This window comes from Nematolebias whitei, chromosome 6 (assembly GCF_014905685.2).
Source record: "Nematolebias whitei isolate Nwh7 chromosome 6, NemWhi1, whole genome shotgun sequence".
NCBI lineage: Eukaryota > Metazoa > Chordata > Actinopteri > Cyprinodontiformes > Rivulidae > Nematolebias > Nematolebias whitei.
In genome coordinates, this window is record NC_056503.1 from 40,727,752 (window position 1) to 40,745,233 (window position 17,482).

Here is a 17,482-nt window from a genome sequence, read left to right on the forward strand (position 1 = left end):
GAAACAACACTGGCTAGAAGCAGAAAGGAGCAAAACACTAGCTAAAAGCTAAAAATAGTAAAAATGCTAGATAAAAGTTAAAGGAAGCAGAACACTAGCTAGAAGCTTAAAGCTATGGAGTAGTTGTTAGACTGACTCACAGACAGTATAAAGAAATGCTTTTTATAATGTTTATCAGACAGACACTGATGACCTCGGGCTGTCGGCTTACAGACTCGGAGAAGGCCTTGGAGTTATTGGGTGCGCAGGCTTGGTGCGCCTGCAGGCTCCTAAACCTCCATAAACCTTTACCTAAATTCCCCTGACAGAGACGTGACATAATTACTGAAGACGACATAAGTGATTCTGTGAAAAGCTCTTTAAAGGATAAAACACAATGTGATGTCTGTTTTCTGTATTAATCTTCACACAGACTCAGATAATCAGGGTGTTGTGTCGGGTCGCCCGTGTGACAAAAGCAGCTTATAGTCTCACTAAGAGCTGTGCGCTCCTGAGCTGGATGATACAAGTAGTTGAGAAAAGGTAAGAGCTTACATTTATGGCTATCATCATCATTGCAGCAGTAATTTCATATTTGCTACATTAATTTATACTTTTATTCCTCAGAAATCTAAACCAGCAGCTGTTATGTGGCATGATCGATCTGCTCCATGCACTGTGGTTCACTGTCCTTGGGCAGAAGGAAAAGAAAGCTCGTGAGGCCAATACATGTTCAACCACTGAGATACCTCAGAGCTTAATGAAATGTGTCCCGCTGTCACTCATCGATGAGTTTCTCTGTGCGTCGTTGGCCATCAGCAGGCACCTCAGGTAAAGCGTCTAACCTTTAGTTTTTGTTGTCACCTTTCAGGCAGATGACGGATAGTGAGAACTTGAGGTGTCAGCATACATGTCAAGGATCTGGTGATGGAGTTCTGTGTTTATTCGATCTCGTCCTTGCAGGTTGGGTGTGAAGGCCGCTCAGTTCAGCTTGTTTGCGCGGACTCTTTGCTCCGTGCTGACGCATCGTGAGACAGCGCTCGGTGTAAACAAACAAGCCGACTGCCTCACGCTGCGACCACAGCCGCTCTCTTGTACTGAAGCTCTGTCTCTGCTTCTCTGCTGGGCCTCCCTCTCCCGATGCACAGCCCTCCTCACCCAAATACAAGCCTTGTCAGAAAGACACAAATTAAAGGAACTGATGGGTGAGTGCCTTCACTTAGTTTGATCATGGCAGAAAGCTTGAACAATGGCTGTGTTGGGACAGAGTAAACACTACGAGGAAGGAGAAGATTAACACTGCTGCAGTCGAAATATAAATCTTTGAATAAGCCTCTGAACAGAAGAGTTTTAGGCCAAACTGGTCCACAGCAGGTTCTGAAAATCAGCCCTAAATATCTGAATTTTATGTACAAAACAAATGGTTTGCATTGCTTAACTAATTATTAAGATAATAATAAACTAGAGAAATGGCATTTCCTGCGAAAATGCAGTGTGAATGCAAGAACTTGCTGAGAAACGGCTGAAATTAGCTAAAAAAAAATTAAATGTAGCTTTAAATGGAAGAAAAAACAGAAAGCAGAAACAATACATATTTGTTGAATTAGGTTTAAATAAGCAGAAATTCGCTAAAACGAGCTGAAATTATCAAAAAATGGCTGAAAAGTAGCTGAAAGGCAGAAAGAAGCTTAAACTACCCGAATGAAACGGAAAGCTGAAATGATCTCAAAAATGTGGAATTAGCTGAAAAAGCTAAAATTAGCATAAAACAGTTAAATAGTAGCTGAAATGGCAGAAAAAGCTGAAACTAGTATAATTAGGCCGAAAGGAACATAACAAGCTGAAATTAACATAAAGAAGTTAATTAGGCTGAAAGGAGCAAAAATTACCACGGAAAAACATGAATTTATCTGAAAACAGCCGAAATTAGCTAGAAAATGCTAAAAAAAAAAAAAAAGATAGCTGAACAAACTTAATTTAACATAAAGTAGAAAGAACACATTTGCCAAATTAGGCTGACGGAAGCAGAAATAAGCACAAAAAAGTGGAAGTTATTCGAATAAAGCTGAAATTAGTTTTAAAAAAACAGCTGAAAGTTGGCTAAAAAAAGCAGAAAGAAGCTTAAATTACCAGAAGGAAGTGGAGAGAGCTCATTTTTGCTGAATTAGGCAGAAAAAAAAGTTTAAATTAATGCAAAAAATGTGGAATTAGCTAAAAAAGGCTAAAATTGACATAAAAAAGCCAAATGTTAGTTGAAACATCATAAAAGGCTGAAACTTGCATAAATAAGCTGAAAGGAGCATAACAAGCTTAAATTAGCAGGAAGAAGAAGAAGCACAATGTTGTAATTATCAGAAAGAGTCTGAAAGGAGCACAAAACAGCTGAAATTAGTTTAAAAAAGTTTAAATTTGCACAAGGAAGCTGAAAGAAACTGAACCAGAGCAGAATGTGAAAGGAGCAGTAAATGGTTGTAAACACATCTAAAGAGCTGAAGGATGGAAAATGAGTTCAATGCATTTTCTATGAGAACAGAAAATGGCAGAAAAGGCTAAATATTTCAAAAAGCTAAAGTTGCACCAATACCCAAAGTCACAGCACCCTTCTCCTGAACAAACGGAACGTTTTGATTTATGATTTGTTGAAATAGCACAAAAACTGCGGAACGAGAAAGATGCTGAAAAACGTGCAGAAGGAAAATGGATCACAATAGTGTGAATGCTTCATAAACGTTCACACTATTAAAGTTACTGAGACTCAACTTCACTCAATATTGTGACAAAATGTAAAAATTTTCTCTTGCAGTCTCACTGAATTCTGCATGTAACGCTGCCAATTTCTGAAAATCACTTTTTATATTTTCATGTAAAACTTTTCTAATCAAACAAAAGTGTTATTCTGAATGAATCAAATGGTGCGTTTTGAAAGAGTTCATTCCAGTTTTCCAGATATATTGATGTGCAGGTATGCACACAATGTAAACATAGCCCTTTTATCTGCATATCTTACTCAACAAAGTGAGCAGAACAAGAAACAAAACGTCAGAACTATCAGACTTCTCAGTCCTAAATGTTTCATGTATGTTGCTATGGTTGACCTTTTTTTTAGCCACTTCGGCTGTTTCAGTAAACACAACTTACACAGAAGATGGCAGCCTGTCCTCATTGTTAATTTATGGACAGGTTAACAATTGTTATGAGAAAACGTGAAGATTTATGTTTTTTTTTTACCAGTCTTTGTGACATTGCAATGAGTAGCTCATTATTATTATTATTATTATTTCTGCAAGTTTCAACTTTTTCTGCTATTTCATCCATTATTTGGCTTTTTTTTATGCTAATTTCAACTTTTTCAGCTAATTCCACTTTTTTTTTTTTTTTTCACTCATTCCAATTTTTTCAGCCTAATTCAGCAAAAATGTGCACTCTCCACTTCCTTCTGCTAATTTAGAATAGAAATAGCCTTTATTGTCCCATGGCTGGGACATTCATGTGTAACAGCAGCATAATTTAAGCTTCTTTCTGCTTTTTTTGAGCTACTTTTCAGCTGTTTTTGCTCATTTCAGCTTTTTTCAGATAATTTCTACTATTTTGTGCCAATTTCTGCTTCTTTCATTCTAATTAACTTTCAGCTTGTTATGCTCCTTTCAGCTTTTGTCTGTGCTTTCAGCTACTATTTAGCTTTTTTTTTAATGCTGTTTTTAGCTTTTTCAGGTAATTCCACACTTTTTAGCTCATTTCAGCTCTTTCCGTTTCCTTCTAGTTTAAGTTTCTTTGTGCCTTTATCAGCTACTTGTCAGCTAAATTTTTGCTAATTTCAGCTTTTTTTAAAGCTGATTTACAAATGTTTATGCTCACTTCTGTTCATTTTAACCTAATTCAGCAAACGTGTCCTTTTCTTCAGCTATATTTCAGCATTTTTTTTTAGCTCATTTCAGCTGTTTTTCAGCAAGTTCTTCTGCAATAAGCATTCGCACTGCATTTTCGCAGGAAATGCCATTTCTTTAGTTCCATTTATTTCTATGCAGAATTTACAGCTTTGTTACGTTTCACAGCTAGAAAAGTCATTCCTTTATAAATGCATTCAAACTAATTTGTTTCTTTTTATTCTCAGGGCTGGGGAGGTATAAAGTGCGAGGTAAGAGCCGCACCTCCCAAGCCGACGTACGAGAAGTGAACCCCCCAGAGGACATCGAGACTCAAGAGGAGAGTCTCCTGGCAGATTGTAAAGTCCACCTCAGCAAGATCTTTGTCCACTGGGAGCCCGTGTTCCACTGCTCACACCCCCAGTCTGATCAGCCAGGAGACGAGCCGGATCCCAGTCAGTTGGCGGGTGACACTGCACTTCTGCTCCTAAAGTGCTCTCTGAGGTGGCAGGTGGAGAACTCGTGTGATGAAAACGCAACGGGAGAGTTCCTTCACTGGTTGGAAAAGGCCGTGATAAAACACGGGGAAATCGTGAACCTCGCGATGCTCGATTTCAGCTTCAAAGCTGACCTCCTTCAGCTCTTCCATCACACCGCTGAAGTTCGGTGTCACTCCAGCTTTCCAACAAAAGTAGAGACTTTGCAGCGTTTTACCAACATTATGATCCGTTTACTAGAGATGCAAGGCCACCTTCCAGATCTCCATCAGCCAGTTGTCTCTGCCTGTTTCACTCATCACGACCAGTCCAGACGTGGTAAGACACAAAGAACTTATTTAGAGTCTCTCTGAGTGTGAATACAAACAGTGCATAAATACATTAAGTTCTGACTTGTACTTTGGTAATGTGAGGAAACTAAAGGTCAAGGGTCAAACATTTAATTCTGATGGCATTTGTTCGAATGATTGCAGATCTTAATACAAATTAACTTTACTGTATTTTAGAAAAGGACATTTCAAAATATTTATTTGTGCAGTTTATCAGCAACTAATGGCATTGCTTAATAATTGGGGACTGCCCAGTAAGGCAGCCACCGATTATTATCCGCCTGACGAGGGTTTCTTAACTTTACATCTAACTCTTCCGTCAACTTTAATGCGGCCCAAACAGCAACATGTACCCCCACAAATGTATCAAAACGACCGGCTCGTCACCGTGACGTGTGCCATTACTTTAATTGGCATTTCAAGTTACCGTGGCGATGTAATTTACAAACAAATACGCCGTTTTAATGAGTCATTTTTCAAACTCTGGCTGCAAGTCAACTATCCAAGATGGCAACCTGAGCTAAAAAGGAAAAATACTGTAAATCAGACATTTTTAAAGATATTAAGCTGAAATTTGGTGTAGTGGTAGCTGAGAGTGATGTCCAATAAATAATGATTAAAAAAAAAAATTTCAACATGGCCACCAAAGTAACAATTAAATGGCTTTAACTCAGCTATTTTTACACATATAGAGCTGAAATTTGGTGAGGTTATAGCTGAGATTGTTCCCCGTCACATACTGAACCCAAATAAAAAAAAAAATCCAAGATGGCCACCTTAGATTAAAAGAAAAAATGACTATAACTCATTGAATTCTTTCTATTTTCAGCTGCAATTTGGTGTGAAAGTAGCTGAGATCAAACCCCAACACATGGTACTGTCAAATCAAAGATTTTAAATGGCTGCCACGTGGCAGTCCCCCTCAAAGTTTCTCCAGGAACTTGCTAGTTTTTTAAATATTTCTGGTACAAGCAGACATGCTGGACAGGACGGCATGAAGACGATGAGAGGCAACATTTAGCAGAGCATATGGAACTAAATAAAAAGTGCTAAAAGTGACAAAACTCTTGATAAAATGCAACAACTACATGATAGAAATAACGAGATATTTTAATGACCTTAGATTATCAAGAATTATAGTAACCTAAAAATAGGAAGCGTGTACTGTATATACATTTATTGTTTCTGTGTGAAACATACTAATACTGCACGGTGGATCTCGTTTGTAAGGAGTTTTAATTGAACTTTTGTTTTCTCCTTTCCAGAAGCTGGACTGTTTCTGTTGTCGTTGTACATCCATGAGCTGTGGAGTGGAGCCGCCTCTGCAGAACGGTTCCTGTCTCACGTTCGTTTGGTGACCAAAGTCGAGAGCAACGGCCGAAAAGCCTCCAAACCGTCAAAGACTCAAACAGCCATCAGAGCCATCTGTAACGACATCATCGCCATTAAAAGATAAATCAAGTGTTTGGACACTTGTACAAAGTAGACTCTGTTTTTTCAGTCAATAGTAAACTTATCTGACTTTCATTTTGACGCGTTTAACGTGACTTAAACGTTTGATTAAAACTTTTTTTCAATACAATCTTATTTTTCAAATCTTTTTTAATGCAGGGTTCCTCTTGTAACCCAGTTATAGTACGTACGTGAGACATTAATGTAAAACATATTAAGAGAAATACATATGCATACATAATATAACTATTTTAAACTTTCTGTTCTCACAAGTAATTATAAACTGGTCATTTAATTTTTGAAAGCATGTATGAGTGCTAACCTTTAAGCATTTGATCCTCTGTGGTGTCTTCTTACTTTGAATTTATGCATCCTACAATAAACATAATGCAACATTTTAAATGTTAAACAGAACTGTATGTGTTTAAAATAAAATATTCCACTTACTTTGGCAACTTTCCTCCCATGGACATCAGATTCAAGCTGAGAAAGAGGAATCCCACAAACGCAGCCAGACTTATCCACAGTATTATGACAATTGAATCTGAAAAGGAGGATAGGATTTTTCAGACATTATGAGCAGAATTTAAAAAAGGTAATATTTAGGAACTTACATTTATTGTATTTCAGCTTGCTTTCATCCACAATAACAGGATCAAGGTAATCATAGTAGTACTCCCATTCGTAAGAAATGGCACTGGTGGAGTTTCCAGTTACAGATGTGTCATTTTTAAAAACAGCTGTCACGTTCATAAGAAGGGAAGAAATAACCATAGTGAAAAATAAAAATTATCCTGTTTTCAGCATCTGTACAAAGTCTTGAAAAGCTCAGGAAACCACCTGCTACTTTAATTTACACGTGTTTCACCGACTGCTCCCCGATTATTTCTGCAGCTCCGTTCCGTTTGCAGAGGATCTCAAGAGGCACGTGCAGTATTTGCAGTTGGCCACAAGAGGGCGTAACGGACATTCAAATGAGCTGATGTGGTGTTCAGGATCCACGTTTGATATTGTAATTCACATGACTGATGTCTATTTGATTAAAATAAAATCAACCAATCATCATCTGCAAACATACTCGTATGTAAAACCAAAAAAAAAAAAAAAACAAAGATTTAAGAAATGTTTGATTTAACGTGCGAAACCTGACCTTTTTAAATCATGTCTTAAGAGAATAGTTCAGTCATAGACATTCATTCTTGTCGCTCATAAGGTGTCTATGTGGGTAATTACATAGACATGAATAGCATACCCTATACTCTGGTGGCTATAAATCGCATTCGGGTAATTTTATGAAGGCATATTATAATTTCTAATAACATTGAAAGCAGCATTTCATGACGTCACTGATCATGGAAAGTCCTCCGTACGTACGTTGACGGCTACGTGATATGTCGACGGGGCGGAACCTCGGGGTAGCTGGTTGAATTTTTAAGCTTAGCGAAGGCCTTGGTAACGCCAGAATTTAGATATAATCTTTCTATGTTCTCCGGTCATGATGTTTTTCGTTATATAACCATATATTACCGCGTTTGGTTAAATAAAAAGTAAATTAACTTAGTTAATTTGTTTCCAGTCGTAACAAATCGCTATGGATGCAGTGAACGAATTCAATATGGAGGTAAAGTTGATCTGTTTAGCCCTAACAGCTAACTCCGATGCTAACTACCTAATCTCAGTTCCTTGTGATTATTTTGTATTTTGACTTTTGATACTGTTTAATTGGACAATAAACATCTAAGTACTGTATTTGTTGTGAGAAATAGGTGTTTCTTTTCGTTTATAGTTAACATGAAAAAACAGTTTTTGATTAGCGTGATTGTGCGGCCCTGCACTAGTTTAACATTAGCGTGATTGTGCGGCCCTGCACTAGTTTAACAAGCGCATGCTTCGTAAAACACGACTCAAAAATGACTATTTTTGTAACTTTCTTTTACAAGCTGGGTACAGTATTACTGAGAAATGTTGCTCATGGGGTTAGCTTGGATTCGAACCAGGGTTTGCAATGAAAGTAGATCCAAATCGTGTTATGTTGGAGTCTGTAAATAATTTAAACTAAATTAAAGGTTAGCTCGTCATCAATCCTGTTGCTTACTTTAAAAAAAGTTTAAAGTTAAATCCTATAGCAGGGTAATAAATATAGTTTTGCTTGCTTCCATTATGCTTTACTTTAGCTTGTCATACGTAAATCAACGCAAGTAAACATCGTCATTTCTTGTTTTATTTTGAAGAAATTGTCTTCCTGTTGATACGTAGTGATGCAAGCTATTGCAAAAGTCAGTATTTGCTTGTGTATTTATAACTACTCTATAGTCTAAAACAAATTATTGTTAATTAACTAGTCTCTGGGGAGATGGCGGAAGGTCTTGAATTTACATCAAATTATGTTTTACCTTTTCAGTAAGAATAGGAATGTATATTTCAATCAAAATCACAAAGCTTTATCAAGTGGGAACTGACTGTGACGATTTTGCATATTAAAAATGTTTGTTGTTACTATTCTGTATAAATGGTAACAACAAGCATTGAGCGGCTGTCAGCTGTGGCGCCATGGATGAAATCCCTCCACTGTCATAAATGCAGTGCTTGTTCCTTCATCATTGCTTACGAATCGCTCTTACTTTTCTGCCATTGTCCAGTCGAAGTGCAATTTCTCTCATTAGTATTTTGTAGTACGGTGTCTAGATACCAGTTTTCAAATTCAATAACTTTGTCATTCGAATTAGGCAGACCACCATTGCATTTCTCCCCAGTAGCATCAAAACAAGATGAAGGGCAGAGATGGCGTAGGGGCAGGGCAGCCGACTCGTTCGACCCCCGATCATTGCACATCTCGTGGTGTCTCTGAGCAGGACACCTACTCCCGAATTGCTCCCCGGGTTCTTGCATAGCTGCCCACTGCTCAATGGGTTAAATGCAGAGAGCCAATTTCGTCTTTGTCTGGGAACATGCCATGATGACAACACATAGCACTTCATGTCTTATTTTTATTTATTATAAAAATAAAATAGTGTAAAGATTTGACGAGTCAGAGATGTCAGAATAATGGTTGGGTTAAATAGGAGACATAATGTATCATTTTTATTTTTAACATGTTTCAAATAAGAATATTGATACTTTTCATGCAAGAAAATGATTTTTGATATGCAGTTTATTTTAATTACATAATTGGGTTCTGTCTATTGCATTTATGATTCAATATAACAAAATACACACATTTAAAAGGTAACAGATCATTGTAATACTTGATTTATTTACACAATGACTTAATTGCTGAATGTCTGGCCCCTGAACTGTTGGCTTTCATTAACTGTGGCCCCTTGAACAATGTAGATGAATAGCCCTGTTATCGTATGCATATAGTAGTGGAATAATGGTGATGATGAATGGTGTAACCCAATTGTATTTGCACAATAATTGTACTTTCCAAATAAACTGATACTGTATATATTGTTTTTAACTAGTTGTTCTCCATGATTGATGTGAAGCCTCCAGTATCCCGTGCTAAAATGATGTCTGTAACAAAGTCAGCCATCAAAGCCATTAAGGTAAATAAATAAATGTTTGTTTGTTACACTAAATAGTTCTGTAACCCTAAGTCTATCCAGTTTTGTAGGCACAAAAACAAATCGTAAATGGACTGTGTTTATATAGCACTTTTTAATCTTATCAAAACACTCAGCTGTGCCCTCATTCATACAGCACTCTACTAGATCTCTACAAAGATTCATCAGCGCTTTAGATCACTTTCATACAGCAATGGGACACACATAGGAGGCAGTGAGGGGTTCAGTGTTTTGCCCAGGGACATGCATGTGACTGCAGGTGGAATCGAACCCCCAACTCTTGCACTGGAGGACGACTGCTTTAACCACTCAGCCACAGCCGCCCCAATACAACTTTATATAAATTGCTATTTTTGTACTGATCAAAAGTGTACAAAGAGCATCTAGTGTTAACTTTGAAGTTATAACAAATTAAATTTAAATGAAATGAACCATCCTCATAATAGAACATGTTCTCACGTTTACTTCTCCCACCATGCCAGTCCTCTCAGTGCCTGAACTAAATTGTTTTCTAGGTCTACTTACCTTTACATTTTTTTAACACGCTGCTCGGACGACAAGTTCTCATTTAGCGTTCCTTGAACCATCATTAGGCAGAACAAATTTGCTACATCATTATAATGAGTAATTGTAATTCTGTGCGTTTGTGCACACATTTTTTTCCCAGCGTCACAAATATTTTCAGTGGGTATAGTTTTATACCTTTTTAAATTTTGGTCAAGAAGGAGAAAAGCCCACTTTTATAAACTATAAAGTTTTTCAGCATTTTCAAATACAACAAACCTGTTAACGATAATATATTAATTACACAACTCTTGCCGTAGGCACTACTTTACTCAAACCTGAATAGCCAAATGTCAGGCTTTAGCTGACTGAAACAAGTAACTCTCCATAACAGATAAACAATTCTGTTTAATTCATTGATGCTTTTTGGTATTTTCAGACATGCAGCACAAGTGTTTTTATTTGCACTTTGACATTATTAACTTTTATGTTTAAATTTTGCTTTGCCATTTTCTGTGACTTGACTTATTTTTGTCTTTATTTAGCTCTACAAACATGTTGTCCAGATAGTAGAAAAGTTCATCAAGAAGGTATGTTTTTATTAAGCTTGGTTCGAAATACTAAAACTAAATCTTTGAGCACCTTTTCTTGTTTTATACATGACATTTTTTAGACGAAGTATAGATCTGCCCTTTTTCGCTGTTTTTCTGCTTCAGTGCAAGCCAGAATTAAAAGTTTCCGGATTATACGTGGTGGACTCCATCATTCGACAGTCACGCCATCAGTTTGGTGTTGAGAAGGATGTATTTGGTCCAAGGTTTTTGAAGAACTTTACAGATACTTTCCAAAACATTTGTCATTGCCCAGAGGATGATAAGGTACTTTTAAAAATATCTTTATTTTATTGCATTTACTGTACATTGAATAAAATAAAATTAAAAAATCTTAAACAGATGATTTTTTTTTTTTTTGTTACTCAGAATAAAATAGTTCGTGTGCTAAACCTGTGGCAGAAGAACTTAGTGTTTGGCTTGGACATCATTCAGCCTTTAATGGATATGGCCAATGGCGTTGTTGTACGTCCTCCTGCTCTTGAAGGTAAACAGTGTTTGTAACATTGTTCTTTGGTCATACTTGTACAAAAAGTAGTGTTGTGCACCTTTAGTTAATTACTTGCTATGATAGGTTGTTAAACCATACTGTATGATGTGAACAGCTCCTGTTGGCCACCAACCAGAAACTACACCTCCTGTTAAACCAGAATCTACACCTCCTGTTAGTACTGCCTCTTTTGGGCCCGCAGTACCTCAGGTACCCATGTCAGATGCTTTAGCTGCGGTGGCACAATTGCTTCAATCCGCTCAATGTCAGGAGGTAAGCTATGAATTGGCCTTAGTTTTTCAGTTGCATGTTCATTTATTTATTAATTGCTTCTTTACTTCTCCAGCTACAGATGATGCTCCAGAACCTTCAGCAGGCAGATAAGACTCTAGGAGCTACCACCAGTGCAGGCAACATACAAAACCTGCCCCAGATGCCAGAGCTCCAGCTCAACTCGCACGGCGTTGAAGCTGTAAAGAAAAGCTCTTTAGCTGAGGTAGTACCATATCTCAGTATTAAACAAATGTTTTTGGATTATTAACTTCTCTAAAACACTTGTGTTTACATTTATTTCCCCAGAAACTACTTGATCGATTTGACTGTGATGATGAACTTGTGGAAATGCCAGTTTCTGATGTCAACATTCAGTCACGGTGAGTGTAAAAGTTTAGGTTGAGTCTCACTGGCAAAGTGCATGTGTCACATAATTGTGAATATTTGACTTAACAGTGCATTTGAAATAATGCTATATTATTCTCTTGCCATTTTTCATACAAAAACTAAAGGTTTGTAGAGCGCACATATCATAAATATGAATCCATCCATTATCTTTTACCCGCTTCTTCCATTTTGGGTCACGGGGGTCGCCGGTGCCCATGTCCAGTAATCACTGTGTGAGGGGCGGGGTACACCCTGGACAGGTCGCAAGTCCATCACAGGGACACATAGAGACAAACGAGACAAACAACCATTCACTCTCTCACTCACACCTAGGGACAATTTAAAGTCACCAATCAGCCTAACATGCATGTTTTTGGTCTGTGGGAGGAAACTGGAGTACCCAGAGAAAACCCACGCATGCACGGAGAGAACATACAAACTCCACCCAGAAAGGCCCCTGGACCAGGATTTGAACCAGAGACCTGCTCTCTGAGAGGCAGCAGCTCTACCAGTTGCGCTGCCGTGCTGCCCGTGTTCAAAACAGTAAAACACAAATGGCAAAGTAAAAATAAACCTCCCTTTCCCCCGTAAATAAGTAAAAACACAACAAATGAAGTTTTGATGGCAATCTGTATTTAAAGGGATGCCAGTAAGAAGAAATTGATTGTGTTTTTAGCACATTGTATGCTTTTAAAACCTTGAGAGATTCTTAAATAATTATCATCCTGATGCATGCTCAATAATCCAGGTAGAAAAATCTAAAAAAGTTCAGTCTGGTCCTCTGGACATTGAATTTCCAGAGGACCAGACTCGACTAGTTTAGATTAAATAATTATTCACTCTTGGGAGCAGCAACTGTAGAGGCACAGTCACATCAACTTTTAATCATGATGTTGTATGGTCAATGTATCGGTTACAGTAAAAATGTTTTGTAGTTTATTGCCTCTGTAATGTCCCCTTCATGTATTTTTGTCGTGTCAGAGGCCTTCCTGAAAATGTGTTGAAGCAGTTTCATGGACAGCTGCTGAACTCAGACATTCAACTTGATCTGATGGGACAGACTGTGGATATGAAGGTATTTATTTATGTTTGCAAAATACAATAACCGTTCATGTCAAGTTAGTGGTTTTTCTGTATTTATTCACAGAGCAATTGCAAGTGTCTTGCTCTTTTTACACCAAAGTTGTATATTCAGGGATGCTTCAAAATCTTTTGATAAATGCAAAAGATTGCATTTGTGGAGCTTCAGGCTTCCTTTAAAATAATCTTTGTTCGTTATTATGCTCATTTTGATCAAATATTTATGGGTGTATTTTTGTTATCTCTCAGCACAGTGGAGGGATGAGTCGTGGGGATCGTCATTTGACGCCAGATGGGTATAACGACATAAACGATCCATGTACTCAATCACAGGTGAGCCCTCTAATTTTAATGTTTTTTAAAGCTTAGTTATATTAAAACAGTTCCATAGCTGGTGTATTTGGTTAAAAAATAGTTTGACTAGCTGCAAATTATTATGCAAAACACATCTATTATCTTGTTAAATCTGGAAAAATCATTTAACAAATTATCCTTTCAATAATTCCTTCTAGGAATACTCAAGAGAAAATTCATCTGTGAGACAGGAGGGCAGACGAAGCTATGGCAGGAGATCGAGGTCTGGTTCCAGGTAACTGCTGTCTTCACAAACCATAGTGCAATACTGGATCAGAGTCGTCATTGTCTTTAACCTCGTATGATGACCTCCATTGCTATTAATTTTGCTCTTGGTACTGGCTGCTTGTCCTGAGCCTGGTTCTGCTAAAGGTTTCTTCCTAATGGGGGAGTTTTTCCTTTCCACTGTTGCCTTCATGCTTGCTCAAGATGAGAGTTCTGCACTGGAGTTAAACTCAAAGCAGTCTGCTCCTCAGATAAATGGTGTTAACTTATTTTTAATATATGAATGTTTCTGTGCAGTGCCTTGGCACTATATGAATAAACTGAATTGAATTGAATTGGAGGAACAAGAAAATAAGTTTCAGAATTGAAACAAAGAGCACCACACGCTGATATTTCGTTTTTGTATCGAACTGAGGCTAAAAGTCCCTTTAAATAACAACAGTAGCAACATAAGCGATTTTAAAAAGCAACTGGGTTTGTTTGTTGAGGTCCTTTTGTTTCTCGTCTGAGGATCATTCACAGTTCAAACTGAAAGGTGCAAGAATCGAGAACCCCACAGGCAAATCTCTCTCACAACTTCCTACATGATGCTGATGCCAGCCTGAAACTGCTTCTGATCGTTATAAATAAGTTCCTGTGTTCAGACAACAGATTTTGTGAGTTAAAATATAAGCTCAAGATTTCATTATATGTTCCTTTTTAATTTTCAAATGGCCTCGAAAACACAGGTCTCAGTACCTCAAAAAAAAAAAAAATTGCTTGAAAGTTTAAGTTTTCATTACTATATCTGTCATCTGTCCACAACACAGTATATCTTAGCGTTGTGTGTGTTGCTTAGTTTTGGCGCTTTGCCACTGTCTCAGTTGTCATCGGTTCCGCACCACACGGCACCAGTTATGGGCATGCTCGCTGTTGGTGCCACCCACTCTACCTGGTTTATCGCACCACCTTGTTCATGGTTCCATGTAAGGGTGTGAATCTCACTGTGTCTTTCGATTCTTTTTTTTGGTGTCACGATTCGATTCAGAAACGATTTTTCTGTTGAAATGGTCATACATTTTGGTTATGTAATTGACAAGATGAAACATTAAACAACAATGTAAACAAATATAACATTTATTTAAAACAATAATTTTAGTTCCTCACTGTATCAAATCTTTTTGCATAATTTTATATGTATACCAAAAATGGGAACAAATAGGAGTGCATAAAATCCTGTAACTTGAATAACCAGTATTAGATTAGCTTAGCTGCCTGGATTTTTCTCAAATAAAATAAAAATCTAGGAACAAATCATCCATTATCTTTAGATAATGGATGATGGACTACTTCCTTTTTGTGTTGTGGGGGTCACTGGTGCCCATATCCAGCTATCACTGTGGGGGACACCTGGACAGGTCTCAAGCCCATCACAGACAAATAATTCAAATTATATAAATACAAAAGTAAACAAACTTCAGCCTACCATCGTGCATTAACCTTTAACTCAAAATGTAAAACAGACTTCAGTTTTTTTTTTTTTTTTTTTACCGTATTGCACTAACATTTGCTATATTTTCAACACTTAACCTAATATGGCAGCACAACGGCTCAGTGGTTAGCACTGTTGCCTCACAGCAAGAAGGTCCTGGGTTCAATCCCCGGTTGGACCTGGGATCTTTCTGTGTGGAGTTTGCATGTTCTTATGCTTGCGTGTGTTTTCTCCAGGTACTCCGGTTTCCACCCACACACCAAAAACATGCATGTTGGGCTGCCTTCAGGCCCAAGTCTCCCTTGCAAAAGAGATCTGTCATCTCAATGAGATTTGCCTGGTTAAATCAAGGTTAATAAATAAAAATAATAAATAATATGAACTATACGGTACAGACTTCACAGTCCATATTGATTCATATTTGGTAAATCTTTAACATGATTTCAAAACCTGTGCATGTCTGCACAAAAACACTTCTGAACTGTATGTACTTTACAAACCATCTTGTATCATTTAGAACTGGCTCCAGGCAACACGTCTCATCTGGCCTCTCCAACCTGTTCAAAACGAATTGCATAAAGTTTTTTGTATAACTTGTCTATATAAGTTTTACATGAGAAAAAACAGTTGCCCTTTGAGCTGCTGCATTAATCAGAGCTTCTCCCACTTTGTTCCTTGTTTCATGGGGGATTTGTGGCTATGCTTTATCGCTAAAAAGCTACGTGAAGGAATAACATGCGTTGGGTCCAATGTATTAAAAATAAACCTAAACCCCTCACCTTCGACTTAACTATCTGCTTGTAAATCCTTCGCGCTATAGCAGGCGATAGAGTGGGAAATCTTCACAGTCCTTCTAGCTGGAAGTTGGTTGCATTGCTCCAGAGTTCGTTGGTCTGCTGCTTTCGCTTTTCATCTTCCTTTTGTGCATTTGTTGTATAGTAATGTTAGGTTCTACATCCCCCCGTGATAAGTGGAAAAACCACGAAGTAGGGACGCTATGTTTATTTTTGTATTTATTTGAAGTAGGACTGGGCCATATCATATTGTTCATGATAATACTGGTAAAGAAAGCTTGCCCGTGCAAAAAAATATCATGATATGCTAATTTCGTGCCGTAATACATCGGGCCCCCCGCCCCTTTAACAGAACCGAGTGCGCCGAACAACCAAACCAAATTGCGCCCCCCCACCTGTTGGTACTAACGTAACACTTATTAGTTGCGCACAATACTAAAAAGCTAAAAACAAGCAACGCGCGGCTCAGCTGTCCCTCCATCCAGCTCTAAACTGCAGGTACAGACAACTCAAATGTCTCTCCCTCCCCCCGCTCTAAGCTACTACTCGTCTTTTTTCTCTCTCTCCGCACCCTGCTCTGAGCTGCCGGTGCGGGCTGCATCTCCGCTGCTCTAAACTGCCGGTACAAAGACGTGCAGGTCTGTCTCTTGAGTTCCGCAGTCCATGGACCAAGAACAGAGTCAGATGATCAGAGACAGAGTGTCAGAGAAATGAATCATTCCTGCAGGAACAGAAGAAGCTGAAACACCACAAGCTTCAGGGTCAGCTGGTCACCTTGTTACAAGTTCTAGAAGTTATAGCTCATTTAAAGGCAACATATATTTTGTTGTATGTTAAATTTATGCTCAACAGATCTTAAGCTTCATTTTATTTTATTTAGTTATTTTGGGAAACTCAACCTGCACTTTAGTTTTTGTGGTGGATTTATTGAGCTGTATTTTGTGCAGACTTTTTCATCTAAATAACAGAAGGATCTTTTTTATTTTTATACTTGGAGACTGAATACTTTACTAAATAAAGTAATTTCAGTAAAATTACCCCTTGTTTTTTAAAATTTTATATAATACTGCAAAACAACATGTTAAGTTAATTTTGTCAAATAACTGGGTTTTTTTTTATCACGAAATTTATCGTTATCGTGAAAATGCTCTGAAATATCACAATATTATATTTGAGCCATATCGCCCACCCCTAATTTGAAGGCGTTAGAAACCCTTCCCACACTCTTGCAATGTTCTAACTCTTAAACCTACATCATTTTAACAACAGACTTATAGTACTGTATATGTAGCTAGTAAATTTTACTCACCACGCTCTGCAGAACACATTAACAGTGGTCCAACTCGATTCTGTCCAACTCAGTTTGTTTCTGCAGATGTAACCTGCAGCAACAAAGCCCAAAATCAGTCCTCTAAACTCTTAAACCTACTAGTTTTAACAACATACATATATGTACTGCAGTAGCTACTGCAAAATTTGATATGGTTACTCACCAGCCTTGGTCCGGTTCTGGACAGCTTCTGATCGGCGCTCTGCAGCCGTTGAGCACCAGATGCTTTTAGAGAGCCGGACCTTCAGAGAGCCAGCACAAAACCACACAATGGTCC

At 37.8% G+C, this 17,482-nt stretch overlaps 2 protein-coding genes across 2 annotated transcripts in view; both read left to right on the forward strand.

The window, feature by feature from the left end:
* The window catches only part of urb1 (URB1 ribosome biogenesis homolog), a 21,142-nt gene extending 15,018 nt beyond the window's left edge, over positions 1 to 6,124 (forward strand). Inside the window, exons 35-39 of the mRNA XM_037678291.1 lie at positions 413 to 522; positions 607 to 810; positions 943 to 1,184; positions 4,091 to 4,657; positions 5,934 to 6,124. Of these exons, the coding sequence (XP_037534219.1) occupies positions 413 to 522; positions 607 to 810; positions 943 to 1,184; positions 4,091 to 4,657; positions 5,934 to 6,124 (1,314 nt within the window). The remainder of the gene's footprint in view (positions 1 to 412; positions 523 to 606; positions 811 to 942; positions 1,185 to 4,090; positions 4,658 to 5,933) is intronic.
* Positions 6,125 to 7,513: 1,389 nt separating this feature from the next.
* LOC119410964 (SR-related and CTD-associated factor 4) overlaps positions 7,514 to 17,482 on the forward strand; it is a 48,409-nt gene continuing 38,440 nt past the window's right edge. The window contains exons 1-12 of the mRNA XM_037677883.1: positions 7,514 to 7,572; positions 7,697 to 7,741; positions 9,585 to 9,668; positions 10,736 to 10,780; positions 10,907 to 11,068; positions 11,171 to 11,288; positions 11,407 to 11,564; positions 11,638 to 11,787; positions 11,871 to 11,944; positions 12,933 to 13,026; positions 13,281 to 13,364; positions 13,544 to 13,620. Coding sequence (XP_037533811.1) covers positions 7,712 to 7,741; positions 9,585 to 9,668; positions 10,736 to 10,780; positions 10,907 to 11,068; positions 11,171 to 11,288; positions 11,407 to 11,564; positions 11,638 to 11,787; positions 11,871 to 11,944; positions 12,933 to 13,026; positions 13,281 to 13,364; positions 13,544 to 13,620 — 1,076 coding nt within the window. The 5' untranslated portion in view covers positions 7,514 to 7,572; positions 7,697 to 7,711. The remainder of the gene's footprint in view (positions 7,573 to 7,696; positions 7,742 to 9,584; positions 9,669 to 10,735; positions 10,781 to 10,906; positions 11,069 to 11,170; positions 11,289 to 11,406; positions 11,565 to 11,637; positions 11,788 to 11,870; positions 11,945 to 12,932; positions 13,027 to 13,280; positions 13,365 to 13,543; positions 13,621 to 17,482) is intronic.